This window comes from Vitis vinifera, chromosome 8, assembly GCF_030704535.1.
Source record: "Vitis vinifera cultivar Pinot Noir 40024 chromosome 8, ASM3070453v1".
NCBI classification, from domain to species: Eukaryota; Viridiplantae; Streptophyta; class Magnoliopsida; order Vitales; family Vitaceae; genus Vitis; species Vitis vinifera.
In genome coordinates, this window is record NC_081812.1 from 5,524,838 (window position 1) to 5,536,370 (window position 11,533).

The following is an 11,533-nucleotide window of genomic DNA, read 5'->3' on the forward strand; positions in this document are numbered from 1 at the left end:
ATGTGTCAGTCAGTACACAATAAAAACAGAAGAAAATGAAAACAAAAACTGGATACAAATTGGGTGGTGGTTTGGTCTAATAAAATTGCAAATACCCTTAATTAATTTGCTTCACCTGTCTAACAATCCATGTATTCATTCAATTGGAGTAGATTAAATAGCATTTTGTCGTACTTTTTCACTATAAATACTGTGGCTTGCTGATCACGATCTCATCATTTTTTTTTTCTTTTCTTAATCTGTATGGCTCCTGGTTTAGTGCCAACTCGACTTTGATCATGGAAAGTGGATGAAATTGACTTGTTAATCATTGAAGAAAGCAGATTTAACGCGTCAACACTAGGGCAAAACTCGTCTCTCCCTTGCTTTGAATCAGGTACATGATGGTAGTCGTGCTGCATTTCCTAGACATTGTGTGGATACAATAGACTTGAAAACAAGTAAATGCCTCTTAACTTTATTCCAATGGCAATGTGGCACACTTGACAGAGTAGAGTGGTAGTTTTGTCATCTTCTCCCCCCCACCCCCCCCCCCCCCCCCCCCCCCCTTTTTTTTTTTTGGTGTTTCTGCAATATGGTTCTCTCATCTCTACACATTCCAACAATTAATATCTCGCCCCCCTCGTCCGCTATAGAAACCCACTTGACCCGGAAGCTGGAGGATACCTCTCATCCACTTGTTCAATCAATCATGCCATATGCATACCAAATTCTCTCCATATCTGCCCTCATAAATCCGCTATCTACCAATCCTCTGAAATCTTTTTCTCCGCATCATTAAATCACTCTTTGGTATCCCCACCTCCCTAATTCTCCAATTCATCAAACACCTAGACAGAGATTGTTCTCTCAACTCGATCTCTATATATAAGATACTTGTTCTTCCTCTACATATCAAGTACTCCCACTATTTTATTTCTTTTCTATCTTCAATCTTCGCCAATACTTCTACTGTCATCTACTTTTGTGTAAGAAGATTCTCTTTTATCAGGTGATCTACAACCACACTAGAATGTCTCTGGATATCGCTTCTGAACGTGTTTGTTATGTGCACTGCAACTTCTGCAACACCATTTTAGCGGTACAAGTCTATTTTGCTTCCCACTTTTTCCTTAAACTAGAAGGGCTTGATCCATGGCCTTTCTCTGCTAATTATATTTCAAACTCGATTTTATAAAATTGATAGTCCATTTATACATGAGATTCATTCCAATTTTAAAGAAATTATGCCTGCGTCATGAAATAGGGTTTACATACTTATGTGGGAAGGTTATACCTCAAATTTTCCATTTTTTTTAAAGAATAATATCATTTCCATCTCTTGACCAAAATGTTCAATTTTTCCAAAGGAACCAATGTATCTTCTAGAGATCCTAAATACATCTTTTTTTTTTTGGGGGGGGGGGGGGGGGGGCTGTGGTGGTGGTTATATATTCCTGTGGTATTTTCAATATTGATTTTTGTCCTAGATCTTCAGATGATTTTTCAGTGCAACAGTCACTAAACCAGATGGCTCCATTAAGCCATGACTAGTTGGAATGATCTTTGATCAATGACCTCAATTTCATCCAAATGTAAAGGATTCAGAGGCTAGCTAGGAGATCGCTTGGGGCCCTAACTATAGGGTTAATTCCTGCCTTCTTGACTGAAAAGTGCAAGTCAACCTAGAGCTTTTCACCAACCAGGACTATGCACCCATGTTTTATGTGGATGCTCATCTAGTTAACAATCTAGATCTTGTTGCGGCCTTTTTCCACCATTAATTAATTATAAGCATCTAATCATATATAGTTTCTGGCTTTTTCCTGTCACCTTTTTGTATTTATCACTATGCTTGATCACCATAAGGCTTTACAAGTTTCTTCTCTATTTCTTTTAATATTAAAATTTCTGAAGGTGGGTTGGTTTGTACTTAAGTTTCTGCTGGGTTTTCTTCGAAATGCTTACAGTTTGATGAGGAAAATCAAAAAAATCACGGGCAGCATAGATGCTTTTGATTCTTTCTACAAAGCTTTCCTTCATTTCCATATCTCTTTAAGCAACAGACTCCCATCATAACAAAACCCTCTTTAAACAAGCAAATCCCTCGTACATGAATCTCATTTCTTTTGAAGAATGATAACGATTGATTTCACAGACTCGGAAAAGAGAAGCAAATCTCATCCTTGATTGTCCATGTTGAGGAGGTAATGTGGTTATTGCCTAGTGGTTTTCCATACAGTCACGTCCTTTTCCCCTCTCTCTCTCTCTCCACTTTACTGTTTTACTGCCTTTGGTGTCAGGCGCACTGAATGGAAAGAGAAATGGTGGAGCTGTTTTATAGTAGGGGGTGCCATTATAGTTATATGCATGTGAAGCCTGCTAGCTATATTGGGGTAGCTGGAGCCTGGAGATGAGAATGTAGCTTGGTCTATACAGTTTGAATGGAACCAAAAATAAAGTTTTCCAGCCCACAAAAGATTATACAGTAGACCCACATACATCACTTCTTCTTCTTCTTCTTCTGCTTCTTCTTCTTCTTCTTCTTCTTCTGCTTCTTCTTCTTCTTCTTCTTCTTCTTCTTCTTCTTCTTCTTCTTTTTCTTTTTCTTTCTTGCATTTTCTTGCTTATTCTTAGTGAACTAATTCGCTGCTGCACTTGTTTGTCATTATCATCATCGTCTTTTTCTTCTTCTTTTCTTTTGCATTTTTTGGTAGTAAGTTCCCTGTGTATGTGAAGGACCATCTACCTATGTTAAGAGCTAGATTCAGAATGGTGGGCTAAATATCGCTCCCAACTTTTGCCTTAATCTGTCTGCTCCATCCTTAGAATCTGTGCTGGTGGAGCAGATCGATAGTTGTAGTAACCAGTGGTATACTATTCTTTAGAATTGTCATAGATATTGAAAAATAATGGAAGTAATGGGTTTTATTTCATTTCATGTTCTTCCATTTTTAATCTCCTGATGTACTGATCTAGTGTTGAAGGGTGAGTTGGGTTTTGTAAAGCCGGAGGTCATTAGAAGATAAATGCTTCTCGATTCTTACTGGAGCTAAAGCACTGGAGTATTATGTCTTGATGTGTCTGATTCTGCACTTGAAAATAGTCATTTTATTTGCTGCAGATTTTTCTCTAGTCCATTCTACAAACTTTATAATATTTTTACACCAAAATGAAAATTTCATTTGGTCACATGGAATGAAGTTTGAGTTATTAAAAAAATTCGCAACTGCTCCTCTTTAGAGAGAGATTGAGGTTTCAATGTTTAAATTCAGAATATACTTCAAATGCTCCTCTAAAATCCTGGCCATACACACATTTTTTGTCCTTCATTTTCCGATACTTCGCCTGTAGGTGAGTGTCCCGTGCACCAGTGTGTTCAATGCTGTGACCATTAGGTGTGGCCACTGTGCTAATCTTTTGTCAGTGAACATGGGAGCTTTGCTACAGACTGTCCCTCTTCATGATCTTCAGGTATGCAAGAAGCTCATCATCTCTCTTTTACTATTATACAACATATAATAAACTTATGCAAAACTGCCCCATGAGATTCTTTACTGCACACTGTCACTGTTTGTATCTCTCCTTTGGTTGATCGTCTACAAAGCAAAACTGCCCCGTGAAGGCATTCTTTAAATGAGGAATCATTCACACATCATTCTGAAAGAGGGGCAAAGAATAAGATTATTCGATGATACATTTCTTCGTATTCTGGCTGACAAATGTTTTGCAGAAGGAGAACCTACTTTTCCAAGCCTCTAGCAAGGAGTGCGGATCTTCTTCCAAATTCCACAAGGTTGCTGCAATGGATTCTTCAGATAATGAGCAACCTAGAATGCTTCCAAAAGGTGGTAAGTCTCCCTCTCGTCACCTTCCACTGTCTCCTGTGTACTTGTCTGCCAGCCAAATAATGGAGAGGGCTCTGTGAAATAATTGTTTTAAGACCCTATGAGCCACATCAAAATGGAAGATGTTTAATCCCAAACACTCTATAACTAGAGGCCCTCTTAACATAGTGTTAGACTTCTATTTCCATGAGGATTTAAATAATTTAAAAATAGAACAACAGTTTGTATTAAGTTAATGCAACCTTTATCACTTTAGTTTGCCAGGTGGTATACATGCATGTGTTAATGTGATCCATCTGAATAGTCTAATTGATTAATTAATCACCTATTTCGCCCCATATTCTTCCGTTTAAATTGTCAATAATTAATTGTTGCAACTAGAAAAAAGTTTCTCAATAATATTGTAATATCCAAGAAGAGGAATTGTCAGATCATGGGATGAGATCGAATTAGCATGATGGATATTTGTATGCTTATACCATACCTTAAGTGGATGCCCACTTCTCCTTGAAGGATTTGAAGTAGATATATTCTTAATTAAGTGAAGAAAAAGGAAAGAGGGGAACGTCGAGAAAAGTCCATGTAGCTTGGAGAAGATAGGAACAAGATCCAAATCAGATAAGAAGAAATAGAGGTTGAAGGGGTGAATGTGAACTATTAACTTCGTCACCATCTACCATTAGAAACAAGAAGATAAAATGTAGACGTACATATTGATGTAAGGTAAAGTTGGTACAGATGGGATAGGGTACTGGGTGCTCCCTTCATGCATGTAATTAATTTAACCGTAGGATAAACGGAGTTTCCTTTGTTGCCCAGTATTCAATCATCTATACAACCCACGTGCTAACAGATGTGAGTGATTTACGTGAAAAAGACAAAGGAAAAGGGGAAAGAAAATACTAACCCTAACCGTTTTATCTCCTACACTGTATAATGAATAAAAGAATATTTTAATTTTTTTTATAAAAAAAATAGCCCTCCTAACTAAATTGCCTCCGAATTAAGACATATTTACAAAGAAGTCACTAGATTAATAAAGGGATTTCTTATCTACTTTTTGTAGGATAAATCACTTGATGAAATTTAATATTATCTCCTTACCCATAGCATATGAGGATTGAAATCTGAGGAATATTAGGGGTTTAGGGTTTCACAGTTTTTCTTTTAGTGTGGTTCTCCTTTCTTCGCATACTTGAATTTAATGAAATCTCATCCTACTTTGATGAGAAGCCCAATTAATTAATAATTTAGTAGGTGACCATCCAATTCATGCACATATAGTGTGGGGTGATGATCCTGTAAGTTCTTGTAACCATTAGTTTTGTAGTTTTACCATTCATTAGTTCAATTTGCAAACTCCATGAACGCTACAATCACAAGGCTAATTATGTTGATCACTGTATATATCATGCAAAAAATTGTAATAAATAAGAGGCAAAATGAGGAATTTTTTTTGTAACCACAGATGAAATCTAGGGTTTTCAATCAAATGAGGAAAATCAAATAGAAGTCCATTTAACTAGTCATTAAGACTTAGGCTTTTGTTGCTTTTGGGCAGATTTCATGTAACACATAGTTTCATAAGGGCTTCAATTGGTTAGAAAGAAATTGAACCTCTTGCAGGCTTTCTTCACTTTCTAGGAAACATATCTAAAATTTATTGTTGTAAGGTTGGTATGTTAAGGCGACTTTCCCATAACAAAGGTTTAGGGTTTTTCAAGAGTAGTTCATCCTTGCAGTAATTAGGCTTTATTGATCAATATTAGAAAATATAGACAAGAAAGAGGAAAACTAGGTGGGAAGGAAAAAACAAAGGCACATAAGAAACTTTTCATGTGGTGAATTTATTGGACATCCAAATGGTTGCCCTGCATGGGGAAACATGATTTCTACTACTTGATTATCAGGAAATTGATCTCATATTTATGTTGGTGCTGGCCTAGTGAATATCAGCTTAGATAAGCTGGTATACAACACATGGAAACTGTAGTGTTATTTTGAGGTTTTTGAGTTCTAATTAATCTGTTTGATACCTATATCTAGTTGAGATCAGAAATTGTTTCATTTCTAGCTTGAATGAAAGAGTCGATAAAACTAACTCTGCTATAATTTACTGCAAATGATTTTAATTAGCAGCACAAGAGAAAAAGCAAAGGGTCCCATCAGCATACAACAGGTTTATTAAGTAAGTTCTTATGATGTTCAGCTTCCATTCATGACACTGGTTTTGTATATTAACTTTTCTCATAAATATGTCCAAAGATTTGTATATTGCTTGACATAATAATATATATGCGTGTCCCTACAGGGGCTTTTTATTATTATTATTAATTTGATGATTAATTTGCTTACCACAATTGATTAATTCCACCCTATATGCTTATTTTTCTGCAGGGAGGAGATTCAAAGGATAAAAGCTAATAATCCTGACATAAGCCATAAGGAAGCCTTTAGTACTGCAGCAAAAAATGTAAGTTTGGAGAAATTATTTTAAAGAAGCCAAGTTTATATATATAGGCTGATCAGAAGATTAAAAAATTTAAAAAAAATGGAGAAAAATATTACTTGTGGTATTAGCAATAATCTCATTAATTTTTTAGTTTCTTGTCAATATGCACACCACATTTAATTGGTATTTAATTAGAAAAATATCCCTCAACCTTGTACAAGTTTGATATGTATAGTTAACCATGTAATTATTAAACCGACAAATCTCAAAGGTTAGCTACTACCAAGCCTCGTGTTTTAGTATTCTTAGTGTGTTTGACAGTAATTTTTATTTGAAGTGTTTTTTATGGAAGTATTTTCTCTAAAAGCATTTTTAAGAAAATCACATATCAAATGTTTCTTCAAAATATACTACAAATGATTTTCTAACACTACAAATAATTTTTCAGATTTTTAAAAGTGTTTTCTAAATTTTACTAAACACTTAATTTTTTTTAAAAAACACTTTTTAAATTAAAAATACTTCCTAAAATCACTTCTTAGAGTCACTGTTAAACAAAAGTTTGTTTGACAATGATCTTATAGAAATACTTTTTAGAAAACACTTTTGGAAAACACTTTCTTATGTTAAAATCTGAAAAATCACTTATAATATTATAGTGTTTTCTAAATAAACACCCGATAAGTTCATTTTTTAAAAACACTTTTAAAGAAAACACTTCCATTAAAAGACACTTTCAAGTAAAAATATTATCAAACAAACTCTTAACCAATTTAATCATATGTATTATTATTATTTTAGAAAATCAATTTCAAGGTTGTCTAACAAAACTTGACAACAAATTTTCAATTGCAGTGGGCGCATTTCCCTCATATCCACTTTGGGCTAACGCTGAACAACAGCAAGAGCGACAAAGCTAACTTTGATGAAGCATTTTCTGGGGAAGGGCCAAGAAAGACCCAAGGATTCTACTAAGGAAATGATAATGTGGTCGGTAAACTAAATATTATAGTGTGTTTGTTTACAATACTGAAGCAGAATTTGAGTTTTCATCAGGCCTGCAACCAGAAATGGTAGCACATAGCTTGTTCTAGAGGAATGAGGTCCTCACAATGACCACTTCATCTGTTATGAACAGCATATTTATGGACTGTAAATGTGTGTGTATGCATCCTTTCTTCAATAATTTTCTTTATAATTGACCTATATATGGGATTTTTCTGTTATATAAATAGGAATTGAATTAACTGTTAACTTAGGTTATAATGTCCGATAAACTTTCATTTATTAGAATCCATTTGATAGTGATTTTATAAAACGTTTTTAATATTTTTAATACTTGAAAATTTTTATTATTCAAGTGTTGGAAATATTTTCGAAAATCACTCCAAAACACACTGGTAGTTTAAGATTAATAAAATCAACCTACAAATTAGGGATCTTAGAGAGATATAGGTTCATCAAAAGCTGCAAGTCATTCCTCATTGTTCTCTAAAGAGCATTCCTATCAAGAGGTCTTCACATATCCTTATATTTGAAGGTTAAAAGGTTGTATTTATTTTTTTAACTTAATTTTATATAGAACTTAATATAAAATAGTGTTTAATAGTATTAAGTATTAAGTAATTTATTTTTTTAATATTTTATTTTTATTAAATATTAAATAAAAAAACAATTAAGGTTAAAAAGTGTGTTTTCATGCATTCATATGAAAAAAAAATGCTTATAAAATAAGAAATCAAGTTTATAAAATACAAATTTCAATCAATTATATAAAAATAATTAGTATTTCATTCACTTTTTGATCAAATATACTATTTTTGACCATTCAAATGCTTCATTTTAATGATATATATGTATTACCTTTAACCATCTTAACTACTTCATTTGACCTGTATGAAATTTGAATTATTTTCTAAGAACTCATATTTTATTATTATTTTTATATGAGTATGTAGAAACTCATTTTTTTTCCTTTTAATTATGGTGGTTTACTTTTAATATTCAAAAAATGATTATTTTTTTTTTACTTTTTCTATTCAGTGAAAATATTTAAGAAATAAGTAATAAATTAATAAAAAAATAAAAAGCAAATTATCTCAAATTCAAAGCAAGAAACAACATCTAATTCTTTTAAAAATCTAAATTCATGAAATACTTACTAGTCATTTCTCATCAATGGAGCAAGCTCGGTTAAAGAGCATTAAAACCCTTTCTTCAAGACGAGATATATCTAATTGTGGTTAGAGTTCACTTGTGGGAGAATGCTTGTTACAAAACGCCATCATTGAATTTATATACTATGTATACTTATTAGTTATTACTGATAATGGCCCAAAATCTTAAGTTCACCAACAATGAATGTTATGTAGCTTCCCTTGCAAGTGGACCATATGGGAATGATCCAAAAACCATCAAGAGTCAGAACTTCAGCATCATATTTGAACTCCTAAAATTGTTCATAAATTCAAGAACAACTTAGAACAAACCTGAATTTAGACCAATAATGTAAAGCCCTTTAAAGAACACATGAAACGATTAGTAAAATAATTTTTTGATCAACAGTTGGTATATACTGAGAATGAAATTAGCCCATTGCAGATAGAATGGGTCTGTCTGGACAACAAGAAAATAGATTCTCAACCTCAAACAATCCTGGAACGGACCAACACTTTTTATTACCATATTCTGATAGCGAACGAAGAGGCTGATTCTAAAGCTTGTATATCCTATCTTTCTTTTTTTTTCCCATCTTTTTCAGTTAAAAAGAAGTAGAATTGAAAAAAAAATATTAACTTTCTACTTTTGCACCGACTCGAATAAATCTAATTGCCTCAAATCTAATTGCACCGACTCGAATAAATCTACTTTTGCACATAAAGGCTATCATGGGTCATGACTACATCAACTTTCTATTCTGCTGGCCCGTCTGAGGCCCAAATATTGCATACATATTATTCAGAGGAATATTAACTTGCCATGGATATCCTTGTAAACATAAAGGGAACCTCAGGGAGTACAAGAATTCCGTACATATCAGTGCAAGGTAAACCTTAATGGCATTTCTTTTCTAAATCTCCCTACCAATATTTGTTAGCTGTTAGAGCTTAGGCATTTAAGTTCCAAATATATTCATAAATATAAGCAATAGGACCCATAAGCCATCTGGGTAATCATCTGACTAAAATGACAGAGAAAAATAACGCAGATTTATGGAACCAACCTTTCCCTTTGGTAGTTGTGGAGGTGGCTAGCATAGCATGCTAATGGATCTCTGGCACTAAGGACACCAGAGCCCAAAATTTTAGGCGAGTGTCACCCCATAAGAAAACAGTATATAATGTAATGAAGGGCAACAAAGCTAGCAAGTTGGAGCCAAACACTTTCTGACAACATTACTTCTTTATCTCCTTGGGTTATGGGGGAATATGTCTACCCACTGGGTAAGAGTGGTTACCACAAAACCAACATCCCATCCTGACCACCTGCAAACCGTTAAAAGGATGTGTTGTGTGTCTCTCTTTGTGAGCCTTTAAGGGGCAAAAATTTGCCATGTTACCGAAAGTAACTCGTCCGCAAACATATAAAAGTCTAGGCTGTGGGCTGCACTTTCGAGCCATAATCATTAATCAGACAGCTGTCATGTGGAAGAAACATAAATTTGGTTATTTGTGAGAGAATATATATATATGACAATTTTGGTGAAAATTTATTTAATTTGAGATTTCCAAATTTATAATAAATATAAATGAATTTATCATGTTTAATTTTTAAAATTGGAAATTATAATTTATTTATGTAAATCTTTTTAGCATGACAAAGATATAAATAAGTTGTAATATTTATTTATTTCTTTCTTTAATAAAATAAATTAATAAAATAAAATATTGTGGGGTGGGGGAATTATGTAAATATGTTGCATTTATGAATAATATTTGCTTTCAGGACCCAAAAAGGGCTCTTTCATAGTTAGTGCATTTTGATCCAAAAAAAATCCTCATTTCATGCACTAGTACAGTGTCCTCCCACATTGGCCAAAAATGTCCTTAGGGTGTCTTTTTTACTACCACCCACACTAGCCAACAATTCCACATCAGCCTCTTCATTGGCTAAAAAATAATTACCCTTAAACCAAAATAATACATGCTTAACCAAAATAAAACGTTCCAGCTTATAACATAATAAAACAAAATAAAAAACTTATTGAAATGAAAACCAAAATGAATGAACATGTGTTGTCTAGTGGAGCCCTATCCCCATGAAACAAGCTTACCTGGTAGAGCCCTAACCCCCATGTCCTGGATTAAGTGGCCCAATTATTTTTCTGTGTTTGTGTGAGGTTCGTTGCCTTCGATGTCGACATTGTGTTAGCGGAAAGGAAGTGCAAAGCCCCCTCCAAATCTATAACCGTTGGAACGGGAGTAAAGACGAAAATTGTAGGAAAATTGGTGGTTTATATGCACTATTTATTTGTTCTCCTCTTTGATTTCAATGACTGTATCTCCTGATGTTACAAAGACACGATGGATTCCCATCAACGACCCTGATTTCCTACCAAACTCCAACCTTCTAGGGTTTATTAATCGTTGTCCTCCCATAGTGAGTTCTGTACATGTTTCCATTTTTTTTCTCTCACCTTTCTTAGAGGAATTTATTTGGAATTTTTTAGGGTTTTTTCTTCGTCTAGGTGGCTTTGTGATGCATTGTTGGAGAATTTCTTTAGAAATTGTTGGGGTTTTTGTGGAACTAGTTATATTGGTGATGGTTTGTTAGGGAATTTAATTGTTGTTTGACTTTGCCCTCTATTTGGTTACCAAGAAAATTTGGGAAAATAAAGAGGGATCAGGTTTTTTAAAGTTGTTTTAGTTGATTTGAGCCTAGTTGAGTTTTGTCAAGTTGCAAACTTTGTACCTTTTCCTTTTTCATATTCTAATAATCAAATATGAAAGATTGAAACTTTTGTTTTCTTTTATTTTTTTGAAAACCAAATAAGTTATTTAATGGAAATTGATGTACTTTGATAGTTTGTATATATAAATAGATGCATATATATTTTATTTTGATTTGTAGTGATAAATTTGATATCCCTGAATTATTGAAGTAATTTGGAGAATATATAATAAGCATATGTAAAGGATGGGAATGCATGTTTGAACAAATATGAAAACATATAATTAGAACATTTTGCAAATGGTTGTATGACATCATTATGTATTTTGTTGAAAATCAGACTCTTTTTTTCTCGAAATATTCA

The 11,533-nt window shown here is 33.4% G+C and overlaps 1 protein-coding gene across 7 annotated transcripts; it reads left to right on the plus strand.

Moving 5' to 3' along the window:
- The first annotated feature begins 492 nt into the window (after positions 1-492).
- On the plus strand, positions 493-7,485 carry LOC100267536 (axial regulator YABBY 5). Of its 7 annotated transcripts, none has more exons than XM_002263118.5 (7): positions 555-898; positions 992-1,081; positions 3,334-3,453; positions 3,713-3,830; positions 5,964-6,015; positions 6,225-6,300; positions 7,135-7,485. In XM_002263118.5, the coding sequence occupies exons 2-7, from the start codon at positions 1,013-1,015 to the stop codon at positions 7,252-7,254; spliced, it is 555 nt and encodes a 184-aa protein (XP_002263154.2). In that variant the 5' UTR covers positions 555-898; positions 992-1,012; the 3' UTR covers positions 7,255-7,485. The 7 variants fall into 7 exon arrangements, with proteins under 7 accessions (XP_010653253.1, XP_002263154.2, XP_059594884.1 ...); XM_059738901.1 differs by having other exon boundaries at positions 5,967-6,015; XM_059738902.1 differs by having other exon boundaries at positions 3,713-3,827.
- The last annotated feature ends 4,048 nt before the right edge of the window (positions 7,486-11,533 follow it).

What these genes read in the sequence shown, in the direction of transcription:
- LOC100267536 (XM_010654951.3), top strand. Translation starts at nt 1,013, where the DNA reads ATGTCTCTGGATATCGCTTCTGAACGTGTTTGTTATGTGCACTGCAAC. An exon ending in TCCCTCTTCATGATCTTCAG is followed by an intron (nt 3,454 to 3,712) that starts GTATGCAAGAAG and finishes AATGTTTTGCAG; the next exon opens with AAGGAGAACCTACTTTTCCA. An exon ending in TTAGTACTGCAGCAAAAAAT is followed by an intron (nt 6,301 to 7,134) that starts GTAAGTTTGGAG and finishes TTTCAATTGCAG; the next exon opens with TGGGCGCATTTCCCTCATAT.